The sequence below is a fragment of the Pleuronectes platessa genome, chromosome 8 (assembly GCF_947347685.1).
Source record: "Pleuronectes platessa chromosome 8, fPlePla1.1, whole genome shotgun sequence".
In the NCBI taxonomy this organism is placed as follows: Eukaryota; Metazoa; Chordata; class Actinopteri; order Pleuronectiformes; family Pleuronectidae; genus Pleuronectes; species Pleuronectes platessa.
The window spans coordinates 9,883,829-9,897,868 of NC_070633.1; the positions used below are offsets into that span (position 1 = coordinate 9,883,829).

The 14,040-nt window shown below is 42.2% G+C and overlaps 1 protein-coding gene across 3 annotated transcripts; it reads left to right on the top strand.

The window, feature by feature from the left end:
* The first annotated feature begins 255 nt into the window (after nucleotides 1–255).
* On the top strand, nucleotides 256–12,215 carry slc7a2 (solute carrier family 7 member 2). 3 transcript variants are annotated; one of them, XM_053428765.1, is made up of 12 exons: nucleotides 256–1,190; nucleotides 2,400–2,780; nucleotides 2,863–3,018; nucleotides 3,914–4,079; nucleotides 4,279–4,415; nucleotides 4,501–4,723; nucleotides 6,148–6,287; nucleotides 8,341–8,443; nucleotides 9,570–9,772; nucleotides 9,891–10,057; nucleotides 10,161–10,269; nucleotides 10,602–12,215. In XM_053428765.1, exons 2-12 carry the CDS (start codon nucleotides 2,411–2,413, stop codon nucleotides 10,790–10,792), a joined length of 1,965 nt encoding a protein of 654 aa, XP_053284740.1. In that variant the 5' UTR covers nucleotides 256–1,190; nucleotides 2,400–2,410; the 3' UTR covers nucleotides 10,793–12,215. The 3 variants fall into 3 exon arrangements, with proteins under 3 accessions (XP_053284740.1, XP_053284739.1, XP_053284741.1); XM_053428764.1 differs by having other exon boundaries at nucleotides 409–1,186; XM_053428766.1 differs by lacking the exon at nucleotides 6,148–6,287 and adding an exon at nucleotides 6,552–6,688 and having other exon boundaries at nucleotides 419–1,186.
* The last annotated feature ends 1,825 nt before the right edge of the window (nucleotides 12,216–14,040 follow it).

Genomic DNA, 14,040 nt, shown 5'->3' on the forward strand with positions numbered 1-14,040 from the left:
ATGTAAGTGTTTCAGCATTAGTGTCTTGAGTCAGCCCACCATCAAGGAAACCATTTGCTTGGCCATCAGCATGCAGGTCAGATAATCAGCCTCTGCAGCCAAGATTTGGTGGGTGATCGGCCATGATATGTGGCCGGTCGGCTGGATGGACAAACAGAGGGATCTGGCTGTTGCCATGCTGTGTCTTCTCCGGTCTGTGGATTGGACGGTGTTTCTCGGGGCCAGCTGCCACCTTCCCACTGAGGTCTTAAGCTGGTTTGAGCTGGTCTGGGCAGAAACACTCGCTGCTGCAAACTCAGCCTCAGTTGTACTTCGCAGGCAGTGTTTGGTAGAAACATTTTGACTTTTTCTTCTACTAGAGGCACTCTAACCTGTAACTGAAGTTGCTATGGAGAGTCCGGGCTTTTGTTGGGGAGCCGTGTTATTGATTTTGCAATGTCCATGGGTCCAATAGCTCAGGGGACATTGAGCAATACCTGTCTTCCATTAAGGGGACTTAACCCCCCCACAGCACCATAGCCCGTCCACCCTCCATTGACCAATCAGCACCCATGCTTTTAGCAGCACTCCTGTGGACCGCACTGGGTAAACAGTGATCTGCCTCAATGTTTGTCATTGTCAGTTGCCTAACCATTTATCAGTAGTCAGTAAGCATCTGGGCAGCTGGGATGTATTTGACCTGAGTGTACATTAGAAGTCTCTCTCTGCACTGCTCTGTGATCCCATAGTGAGAGCTTATGGTGCACTGTTGCCTCCACACAGTAATATTCCTCCAAACCATAACCAAAGAGGGGAAACACGCCCGCACACACATTTCCCTGGGCTCCCCTCCTTCTCCCCCCTTACGTCCCCCCTCAGGGGACCTCACTCCCCTGACTGGGAGAGTGGAACGTGAGTGTAGGGGCAATGCGAGGGCTGATCCTATGAAGAAACACTGGTGGGGACGTAGAGGGGAGGAGTAAACACACTGCTCTGCACACAACTGTGCATGCCAGCATAGTCAATTAGTGTGGAACAGACTGGTGGAGGAGGCTGCAGTTCATGGGATCATTTGATGTAATTTGACTTTTACCTGTGCTTCATGAGCATCTGATCAGCTGAAGGGCTTCCTGCAGGAGCAAGCGGGAAGTAAAGCACGTCTGACATCCGTCTGGTTTCAGTCATATCCACACACAGTCATCAACAGGTAGGTGTGTGTCTCTGATGTAAAACATAAAGTCTACCATGTTTACCACAGCGATTGTGCATGAATTTAGAAATGTAGCAGTTTGCGGTAGCTGTTGGTTGAATGTGAATCTGCAGTCTCTAGGAAAAAAAACGTGGTAGGCTATGTTCAGTGTTAGATATGTGTTTCATGCTGCTGTTACTGTACAGTGTGAAATATGCAGTTGGTCACAGCACATGACAAGCCTTGAATGCATTTTCACAGCAAATCCAACAAACTAAATTACCTCAATGAGTTTTGTTATTTTTCAAAAACTGACAAAATCTTATTCGGCTCTCTGTGATGCCCAGTTTTAATCCACCTTATTCCTGGAGACGCTGTAATATAGCCCATATTGTCATGGTAATGAGCTGTCATCTCTCTTGGTCTAATGATTCACACTTATATGGAGATCAGGGCTCTTTTGGACGGCCGTCAGTGTACATTTTACGGTCAAGAAAATCAAAGTTTAGGTTCAAAGATGGAGCCTTAACTTCAAAAGCAGTTGGAAACTATTCATTGGAGAGCAGGCATATTTCAATCCTTAATGATATTGTATTCATGCAAATAATTTAGGCAGCCACACCACTAATCCTGTGAATGAAAAGAGACATTTTAAGACGCAAGACAATAGAGACAAAGGAGACTTTGCAGTTTATCTTTTTAATGTAATTAGTAAAAAGAGCTGCTGGAATGTCTTTATTGCATTCATGGTGCTTTAATGAATGCAGCCCTTTGAGTACTTAGATCTGCGCCATAAGCCCAAACAATAGATTTTAATGGGTTACTCACTGTATGAGCTTTTCCACACTGTGGTGCTTGGCAGCATTCCTAAATGCATCTCTTACTTTGTAGGGTTAACATTCCTCTCAACAGCCCTAACCTCACCTTTTTTAGTGTCTTCACTCATTATGCAACTGACATTTGAAAAAAACATTTTCTGACAAGCTGCACAAAGCAGGTTGAGCCAAGTCGAACACAGCTCAAACACCTCTGATTTCACAATTCTTCTAGTTACGACTTTGCAACTACACATTTTCATTCATCCAATTAAATTACAGAATCGTTTGTGGAAGGGGACATGAAACAGCATGTGTAGTAGGACAGTTTACAGACTATAGATTATATAACTGTTATTAGAGGGTGAGCTGCACAAGTATTTCAAGTCTGTTCTTCTCTCCCTCTCCCCCTATAGAAGGCATCAACATGCTCGAGCAAGTTCTGTCATTCGGCCGCTCCCTGGTGCGCAGAAAAGTGGTCGACCTGAACAACCTGGAAGACTCCAAGCTCTGCCGCTGCCTGGGAACCGGCGACCTCATTGCATTGGGAGTGGGCAGTACCCTGGGCGCCGGTGTCTACGTGCTGGCCGGCGAGGTGGCTAAAGGAAACTCCGGCCCCAGCATTGTCATCTCTTTTCTGATTGCCGCCCTAGCCTCCGTCATGGCCGGCTTATGTTACGCAGAGTTTGGGGCCCGTGTCCCCAAAACAGGCTCTGCTTACCTGTACAGTTACGTGACTGTCGGAGAGATCTGGGCCTTCATCACTGGCTGGAATCTAATTCTCTCCTATGTGATTGGTGAGTTACTGAAAATGATACCGATGTTACTCTAAGACAATACTGGTGTTTTCATGCTGTCTGGTCTTTGTTCTCCTCACAGGTACCTCCTCGGTGGCCAGAGCTTGGAGTGGCACGTTCGATGAGATGATCGGAGGACACATTGAGATATTTTGTAAAACCTACTTCAGCATGAACTCGCCCGGTCTGGCTCAGTACCCTGACTTTTTTGCCGTCTGCTTGATACTGCTGCTCTCTGGTAAGGCAGCAAAATATAGAATCATAAAATCCAGTCACTGTGAGACTGAAGACAAAGAGAGTAAAATTAGGCTTATCACAACTTGTTTTAAACAGCCAACTTCCATGAGCCAAAGCTGGCATAATCCAACAAAGAGCCGGTTGAGTAGGTGGTTAAGGGGGCAAGGCATACGAATGCTTGAGGCCGGGGCTTTGTGAGTCCACTCGGAGCACACGCTCTTTTAAAAAAAGACCCTGATCCTTCTTCTATCTTCAGCAGCGCCTTCTTTTCCAAAGTCACAGCGGTGAACCGCCAGTTTCTTTACAACCTCAGACCGCGGACATGCTCCAGTGTAGCAGCTGAGGGTTTTGGATCATCAGTAGCTGTTAATAAATTAGAGTACAAAGTATTTATTACTCGTGGTCAGATTCATGACAGCACAGGGATTCAAACTATTCAGAACGGTTTCATTATACTTTTTGGACTGTTTCAAGTTAATCATGTGATTTATCAATTGGCCTGTCAATGCAACGGATGCATTAGATCAGTGTGACCTGGGAACAACCCACTGGTGTTTGGAAGACACTGCAACAAATTCACAAGGACGTTAATCCTTTTAAACAATTTCATTAAGTATTTATTACACTCAGTTCCATCAGTTTTGCTTGTAGCTGTGCACATTTCCTATGATTTACAAACAAGCGTTACCTATGACATTGCATGTAATTTTATTTTATTGCCATGACTTGTGTAGAAAGTGGATGGATGAAAGAATGGATGGATGGAAGGATGGATGGATAAATGTGAATGAATGGCAAATGATAGGATGATAATACACTAAGTTAAAAAAACGGTGATGGTTGCAGCTGCTCAGCATCAGTGTGTTGTCATGGTTCTTGTCTCTTTGTTTCTTCAGGGCTTCTGTCATTCGGGGTGAAGGAATCCGCCTGGGTCAATAAAGTTTTCACTTCAGTCAACGTGCTTGTACTTTTGTTCGTCATCATCTCCGGCTTTGTCAAAGGAGACACATACAACTGGGAGATATCGGAGGAATCCCTTATAAATGTCACCATATTAAGAAGGTAATATAATCATCTGCCAATGATATGACCTGTTTAGTTGATTAATTACCCCAAAAATATCAATATTTTGTATAATTGATCAAATGAAAGTTTTCAAAATGTTTAAAATTCAGTGTAATGCTTCTATAAAGAAGAAAGAGGAAGCTTTTAACTTAATTATATTCAATATCATTATGAAATAGCAGTTGACGTGTTTCAGGAACCTGTCAGTCACGGCCAACGTGAGCAGTGATTACGGAGTTGGAGGATTTATGCCGTACGGCTTCAGTGGGACTTTGGCTGGAGCAGCCACTTGCTTCTATGCTTTTGTGGGATTTGACTGCATTGCGACGACAGGTGAGCCTTACATAGACTGTGATTTAGTTTGACTGCATTCGTTATAAGCTGAATGTGAATCCTTTTGTGTGTCTGTGTGGGACAGGTGAGGAAGTACGGAACCCGCAGAAGGCCATTCCCATCGGCATCGTGGTGTCACTGACCGTGTGTTTCCTGGCGTACTTTGGCGTGTCGGCTGCGCTCACCCTCATGATGCCCTACTACCTGCTGGACGAGAAGAGCCCTCTGCCCATGGCCTTTGAATATGTGGGGTGGGGTCCCGCCAAATATGTGGTGGCTGTGGGTTCACTCTGTGCCCTTTCTACCAGGTAACCCTGAGTTATGTTTTTGTCAACTGAGTTAAGAGCCAATTATCATTATTCACAACAGATTAAATCATTTGAATGTTAGTTTCACTCAGCAGAATGTATTACTTTAATCTGTGCGTACTGTAGATGGTGATAATGGTGATGAGATCTGGTCTAAATAGTGACCATGTATCTACGTCATTGTCTTGGTATTGGATTGATTCCTGTTGCTAAGTGGGGCGTAGTGGGTGCAGTGCTTAAATCTACCTTGAGATGCCTTCATGTCTTTATATAATCCGGGTATCATACATTGTAGAGATGTTCCGATACCAGCATCAGGAATGCCCTCGGATACTGGCAAAAATACAGGGTCAGGCGTAAATCTATGTACCGATCTGACACTAAGTCTTTAAAGTTGAGTAGATTCACCCAGATAAAACAGAATTTTTTTTTCACGCAAATTACTTTGTATTCGCCTCTCCAGAAAAAGGTGTTGTGCTGTACTGCCATTGGCAAGTACTGTTTTTAAAGCGGCGAAGAAGATATACCCAGTATTGTAGCATTAGCCAGAGCTAGCTAAAATGTCAGTTATATGGCAATATTTCCCCCTGGAAAGTCCCACAAGTAAAACACTGACTTATATCATTTGCAAGACTTCTATTTTGAGGGGTGGCACTAGTGTTGCCAATCGCAAGATTAGTAGTATGGCATATAACAATGAAAGCCATACAGGGCTAGTAGCATACAGCTGTTATAATACGTTCTATAAGTTATATTTAAATGCACTGGTTTCGGATCTGTACTTGGTGTCAGCTGATACACAAAGTCCAGGTATTGGAATCGTTATCTACAAGGGAAAATTGTATCTGAACATCTCTAAAAAATAATGGTGGCAAGTTTATCTCTAAATGTTGGTGCATTTTAGTTCTGTCATTCTTTCCTGAGGGTTTTAGTTCCCATTAAGTTTTCTGTCAACAGATCCTGGTGTATTTCAGTCACTCACTTGGTCCATTATGCATAATAGCAATTTCATTCCAGCCAATTAAATCGAATCGGTTAAATCTTGCATTAGTCGTCGCTGCAGTTGGCCGCCCTCCAGCAGTCTTAATTACTATTTAGCAAAAAATAAAGTTTCCAAAGAAATCCCTTCCAAATTTACTAAAGATTTACTTTCAAACAAGAATAACAGACGATGAAAGACATCAGTGGTGTTTTAGTTTTCCCCAATTAAGTGTTGAATCTATTTAACTGGACGGTAATGATTATTATTCAAGAGGACAATTGCCAACAGGAAAGATAGACATTCATTGATTTGAATCATGCTCTGAAGCTTTAAAGATGTGATTGTTGCTGTGTGTTGTGTTTGTGTGTCTGTGTTTTGTGTGTCTGTGTTTGGCGCTCTTGACTAACGTGTTGGTCTTGCATGTCTCTGCTGTTTCACGCAGCCTGCTGGGCTCCATTTTCCCTATGCCTCGTGTAATCTATGCTATGGCAGAGGATGGGGTGCTTTTCAAAGCCTTAGCCCGAATCAATCCTAAGACGAAGACCCCACTTATTGCCACTATGACCTCCGGTGTAGTAGCAGGTGAGAGCCGGGGAGCGTCTAAGTTAGATGCTAATCTTTCTCCACCAATCAACTGTGAAAGACGCAGAGGAATCTTTTGGTTTCTAAATTTCTTAAACTAAAGCCATCTAAAAATGTAACTACTTTATTCATGTTCTGCTTTGAATTATTCATTTCATGGGAGGTTGTCCTGCCTTAGACATGTTGCTCTTTCACAGTTGTGCAGGTGCCATGTTTTTCTCCCCAGAATGCCCTCATCTTAACCATGAACCCTCTTCTCCCTAGCCTGTTGGGCTCCATGTTCCCTCTGCCACGCATTCTCTTTGCCATGGCACGAGACGGTATTCTGTTCAAATTTATGTCCAAAGTGAGTAAGCGCCAGTCACCTGTGGCTGCCACCATGGCGGCAGGTACCACTGCGGGTAAGCTCCCGTGACCAGTACTCGCCTCTAATTGGGGTTGTGGTGTGGCCTTGCTTGGGTTTTTAATTTATATTTGTGCACACATCGTCAGGTGGTGATGGCTGCATGTTAAGTGATGATGAATTCCAAAGCATGTGACAAAAACATTACAGTCATTATTGAGGATGCTGTGTCTTCTTATTTCTTATTTTAAGAATGATCTCGTACCAAATACTTTATTCCACTTGACTAAATAATAAATAAGAGAGACGTAGCTCCTGGAAGCATGTGCTATGTAGTGGAGTAGCCGTGCTGGTAGCAGCACCTTTTAAGAATGCAAAGTCAGTTAGTCAGTTGGTCCACCATAGGTTCACACTGAGATATTGCTGACTATCGGCACCTCATAATAAACTGTAATAATTTTGGTTAACCTTTGAACTTTCGTCCAGAATTTGTCAAAAGAACTGTACTACAAAATGTTACCTATCATGCTAAGCTGGCAAACACGGTGAACATTATTCCTGCTACATATCACTATGGTAGCATTGTCATTGTGAAAATTATACTGTAGCATGTACCTATAAGATCCACTAAGCAGAGCTTCACAGACCTGCTATAGATATAACGGTACTTTCACAATACTTGAACAGTGTTTGAGGAAGTACTGAAACCTTTTACTAAAGTAAAAGTACAAAGCGACAAAAATGTACTCAAGTAAAAGTACCTCATTGACTTTTCTACTTGAGTAAAGTAACTATGTAATTTCTTCTAAACATAACAAAGTATGAAAAGTTAAAGTACTTGCAGAGTGTATCCTAATCCCTAATACAACATCCACTACCTCATTACTGTATGTTTCTGGCCCCGCAGGAGGCGGGGTTTAAAGTTTCCTGTCTGCTCTATTTGGATCAATGGACCAATTTCCCCTATCGTTAATTATTATTACTTTTTAAAGAAATATAAAAAAATACAATGTGAACATCTAACGCAATATGACCTAGATAAGACGTAAGACACACACACATAGACACACACACATAGAGAGATTCAAACACTGTGATCTGTGGTGACTGTGGTGGTGCTCGTACAGTGTGGAGAACGAGCCTTCCTGCTCAGTGGGACCCAGGCGTTCAATACATAGTAACATCCTGCCCACTGCACTGAGGTGGAGGGGCTTATACACCTGCAGGGTGAATGACCCGGGGAAGTGACTGGCAGATGTGAACCCTGTGATGGTTGGACACCACCGCAGGCCATGTACTGAACACCTGGCAGCACTGCGCAGAGAGAGCTCTCCTTGATACTTGTGTTTGACTGTAATGTTGTGAGACGCAGCTGCTCTGTGTTTGAGCTGCACTGCTGAGATCAGCTCCATACTGGAGTCACGTGTTGTTATACATGAGAGGCCACAGTGTCTCCCATCCAAACACACATGGTATGGAGACGATTGCAGCTGTCAGCTCGTCACTGTCTCTTGTGAAAATATGTCTGCATGAAATTTAATTTGCATCCGTTTGTGTTGATGGACATTTGTTGGATGTTGCATTTTTGTAATGGCAAGAATATTATTGTTGCACTTTTGTTTATGTTTGTACAATTCTGCTTCTAGTATTTAAAATCTAGTTTCATCTATTTGATATTCTTTTTTTGTTTATTTCTTTTGCTGGCTGCAGCCATCATGGCTTTCCTGTTTGACCTCAAAGCCCTGGTTGACATGATGTCCATTGGAACCCTGCTGGCCTACTCACTGGTCGCTGTTTGTGTACTGATCCTCAGGTGGGTACATTTATAGAAAATCACTACAAATTGGGAAAGAAAACACATTTGTACAGTATTGTGAAATAGCTTTCCTGAGCTTTTTTCTGAGCCCACAGGTATGATGCCCAGTTACCGGTGATGTAAGAGCTGTGAATGCTTCCTTTGTACGAATGTGAAGTGGCTGCTTGACTGAATGAAGGTGTTTACTTTGGTTTGTGTACTTGCCTACCTCTGTACTTGCTGTGCACCTCTGTTGGTAACACCAGGCTGATTCATCACCACAGCCACAGCAGACACTGTTGCTGTGTTCCTCTTTCTGGTTTGAACCAGATTCACAGGCCTCACTTGTTTTGTGAAGTAAAAAAAAAGACCTGAAGCTATGAAAAAGAAAGAAAAAGCAGTGCAGCATTTCAGGCTACGCTGAGTTCCATTCTAAGTTTGAGGTCATAATTTTATGGCTGAGATTTCTGATTTCCAAACTCTAGACCTTCCTGGAGGCGCATGACGCCAAACATACACATAAATCATGTATTTAGGTATTAACTACCTCTTAATATTGAGGTAGAGTTTTGACATGGATTTACAACATAGACTTCAGATGTATAAATTATATATAGATGGACTCCACTTCCTCCCTCTGCACAAAAATACAGTATAAAAATTAAAATAATATATCTAGAATACAGATACTGCCATCCGGCTTTTAATGTCATTGGCGACCAGAGTCTGCACAGCAGTGATTGTAGAGCGATGCCACAGTGCCAAGGTCCTGCAGATACACGTGCTCAACCAATCACATCACAACATGTCACCCTGTTTTTATGGCATCAAGTCACAAATAAAAAAATTACTGGAAACATATGCACTTGGACATGTGAGAATTGATTTGAGGTTTACTTTGACTTTTTAGTCTGGTCAATGTCTTACCTACAAAAATGGAGAAGGTGGGGTTACTGATCTATACTGCACATAGCCACCAGGGGGCCATCAAGAATGATTTGACTTCACTTTTGCAGAGCACTCATGTCATCCATCTTTCGATAGTTTCCTTGCAGAAGTACACACAAGACAATCTTCACTCGCGAGTCATGTAATGCTGCATTTGAAAATTAGCAACTTATGACCTTTAACCTCTGTCGTCCAGGTACCAGCCGGACGGATCTCTGGAGGGGCGTACAGGTGAGAGGGACTACCTCTCGTCGGAGGGCGAGTCAGACCTGACAGAGTCCGAGTCCCACCTCCACATGTTGAAGAGTGGCAGCTCCACCCTGCAGACCGTCCTGCACCCGCCTGTCGCCCCCTCTGAACATTCCTCCAGTGTGGTCAACATGACCATCTGTGTGCTCGGTCGGCAGCCCGCCTTTAACAGCCTCATCTTCAAGTTCTGGCTCAAAACATTTTGCCGATGTATTGAAAAGACGTCGCCTGTTTAACATTTGATTCTCTGTGTCTTCTTCAACCACAGTGACGGTTGTGTGCGTGGTCAGCTATCTCACCACGTACCACATTGGCTGCATCCTTCGTGCGGAGGTGTGGATCCTGGCGTTGCTGGGTGTGTGTCTCCTCATCTTCAGCAGCTGCGTCGTCATGGTCTGCAGGCAGCCTCAGACGAGCAAGAAGGTTTCCTTCATGGTGTGTACAAGCCATGTCTGCTGGTTTTCACTCCTAGTCCTACATCGTGGAACAAGGTTGATCGATCACATTGTTTGTTATTTTGTACTTCTCATCATCACAGGTTCCTCTTCTGCCTTATCTGCCCATTCTGAGCATCTTTGTCAACATTTACCTCATGGTTCAGCTGAGTGGAGATACGTGGATACGTTTCTCTGTGTGGATGGCTGTGGGTGAGTGTCTTTTAAAATTACGAACAGCCATTTTAGCCCTAGACAACATTTTGGGACATGTGCTTATTTTTATGGATAAACAGACTTCCTGTACCTTTGTTCCACTCTGAGGTTTCCTTTCATTTTTACATTTTAACTTTTGTACTCAATCAATCTACACATTGGATGGACGCAGATAAAAACATAACCTCCTTGGAAGTAATACAATTTAATGAAATATTTTAAAACAATTCACAATCCACCGAACAGTTAAATACTGGAATATACATTTGTGCAAATGCAATAGACAATATATTGGTGCAGGATGATATTGATATGTTTCCCCTCCTCAGGCTTCCTGATCTACTTTGGCTACGGCATGTGGCACAGTGTGGAGCGCCAGCGCCTACTCCAGCTCTCTCTAAGCAGAGCGAACACAACCCAGGAACAGAGCAAGAGCAGCAGGGAGAAGCAGGATGGTGTTGATGCGGCAGGAAAAGACCAGGAGCGTTTCCTCTCCCCAGAGAAGACGAGCCAGTGTTAAAGTTTACCAGCTCGGTCAGACTCTGCGAGGCAACAGATGCATAAAAGCACACAGCAGCTCTGCCTTCATGCACCTGTATATGCTGCTTCCCCGTGCGCGCTTCAGTCACGAGCACATTCAGCCCGCCAGAAAGGCAGCGTCAGTATTCTACATCAGGTTGACGGTCAACATGATGAGACCCCATCCTGTACGCCACATCCTCTTTCATGGAGAGCATGGAGGCAGCACAGAACTTACACCAGAGAGGGACGTTCATTTCCTTTAGCACTGAAGACTGCAGTGACACCTCTCTCTTTCTTAACGGACTCCAGTTTTTAATGCATGACACACTGTTTGTCTTTCCTGTCAGGTTTCACTCTGTGAAATCTGTGCGATCCTCTCAAAGGTCCAGAATATTGTTCGATTTTGATACATCACTTATATATTTGTATTGTACGTAATGTTGGTTAAAGCACTTGTTTAAGGCAGAAACAGGGCCACTGTTATTTATAGAATATTAGAACTGGTGTGTGCCTTGATGTTGCATATGCATAAATGTGAAATTGTGATATCTGTATAAAAAAGATCATAGAACACTGAGACATTTAGACCAATGTACAATAGTTTTGTAGGCCCTTAACATGTCGTGATTATACGTCTGTGACCTGAACGTTTGGCCAAAATCTGGTGGTAAATTCAGGTCAGTGTAGATACTGTACTTTATAACACATCATAGCAACATTAACTGTAGTTATTGAGATCTTTGTAGCTGGTGTGGTGGATTTTAATCTGCACAGGTTTTATTTTTACTCTTACTCAGATGTGGTATATGTGTGAACTGTTAAAATCCCAATATGAAGATTGTTATCCAGACAGAACTTTACTCATTAAGTATTATTAGTTTATTTTTCTTCAGTCTGTCAGATAACTACACTGTGTTTTCTTCCGTCTGATAATTTTGTGTTATTTTGACATTGACTCAGACTCTCTGTTGATATAACCTAATTGATATTATTTGATATTATTTGAACTAACACACAGAAATGAATTACAAGTGAAAGTATTAAGTAAGTTAATGTTTCTTCTGCAGCATATTTTAAATGAAATGGGCGTTGTTTTCCACAGGTTTCTCCTCTTTGTGTTCAGTGTCTCACTTCAACGACTTGAGTCTGTGTTTTGACTCTTTGCTCTGGAAGTTTCAGAAATGGCATCAGTTCCTCTGGGCTCTCAGGGGCCACCTGGGTTCTACTTGTACTATGAATTGAAAGGCTCAGTGAGCTCTGGTCTTAATAAATAAAAAGCAGGACAGAGGTGTGTATTCTACCAGACTGAATCTCCACATTAACAGTGAAGTAATAGCATAAAGTACATAGAAGTAGTCATGAAGTAGTATCATCGGTACCAACTGCACAGACAAATACAATAAATATATTTTCAAAAAACATCCTTAAAAAAGGCGTCTCATCATGTTTGTCATGTAGTAGAAAGAATGCTGGTGGACAGAGGATATGGCGAGAGCAGCAACACATGGCCAATAAGAAAACACTTCATACTCTTGCTCTTAACTCCAGATTTTTTAATACATCACATGTTCTTTCACATAGGAGGGGTGATTTAAAAGTTTATGACCAATTGTGGGAAAAAAATGGAATTTTAGAAAACCTGGCACTTTTATTTTCCCATCAGTCATTGCATATCATTGAATATTGTCATTGATGTCCTGACATATTCGAATCCAGCAGCTCGCTTCTTCTCCTAACTTCAGGAAGACGTACTCTTAAAATGTTAACACCAAGTCCTGAGGACCCCCTTAGTCGAGGAGCTTTTGAGACTGGGGTAGTGGAAAGCTAGGGTCTTTATTCTCAGACACTGCTGACTTTCACTTTTGAATGAATTAAGACACACTACAAAACTTCATATTTCTGCATGATCAGTAAATGCGTTGAACAGCATGAGCTTGTCACAAGGAGTGTTTAACTCACCTGCTTCTACCTTAGAACCCGGAACATTATCACTCACATCTGATAGACCACCAAGTCTGACAGAATAGTAATTTGGGGTTTGTGTCATGTATCATATGGAGGCGATGTCGATCCTTGCCTGCTAATTGCTCATTACGGTCCATGCTATCAATTGCACCTCAAACTGTGAACATTTTATGTAAATCGAATGATAGTTATAAAAAAAAGCTTACTTCCTGTTGCCAGTAGGTGGCGGTATCACTATTATTACACACAGACAGATAGATCTGTTCAAGTAGGGGCTCTGATGTAGCGTGAGCAATTTTGTGTCAATTGGACAATGTAACAACAACTTAATCTTCACACTGATCAGTAGGTTGCGCAATGACCCTGAACTTATATTAATATATGGAGCTGTTCAGGTCAGGATTGTGACTGTGACTCAAGCATTTCACTGCCAGCGACTGCTTAATGTTATTGTTGTGCATTTGATTATAAAAAATCTTGAATCTTGAATCTTGAATCTTGATCATAGGTCAGTAGTTCGTAGCTGGTTGGATAATGCAGAGTGGATTTACAAATTACTTCCTGTTTCATGGTGAATCAGTAGGTGGCGCTCTGACACTAAGGAACTATTGATACATAGAGCTGTTCAGGCTTAGACGCTGATCATGTGACAGACGTTTTATAGTGATAGGACAATGCACAGTGGAGTTATAACAACATTGTGTCCTTTGGCGAAGGTTGATCCTTCGCCGCATATCAATGTTTACACGCTTTGAGGAAATGTCACAGTTCTGACCATGATCCAATGACTTGACTGAGCTCTTTAGAGCTATATATTGTAAAGCAGCCAGGAGCAGTTCATCATCAAGTATAAAACATGTCACATCCTGTAGCCACAAGGGGGCGCTGTGATTTCAAGTCATACATTCTGTGTAGATGTCATCAGGCCAGGACTCTTTTCTAACATGTCTAGTTTGGACTCAATTGGACAATGTATATCCGAGACTTTGATATACTAACGTCCTTGTGTCTCGTGATAGCTCAAACAAAAAACAGATCTCACTGCAGGGAAAGTTTTTTTCAAATGGGTAAAGCTTTACATTTTTTAATATGATAAAAAACATTTATTTATATATTTAAAAGCAGGTCTTCCTTCTGAGGCAACTTTAAGGTTAATTTAAAAATAACTAAATATAAAAAATGTATCAGTGAGAAGACCCTCTTGTTGCTTGATCACAATGAACAATGGAACAAATTTCTTTAATTATTATTTACTATTATTCTTTTTTATGATGTTTTGAA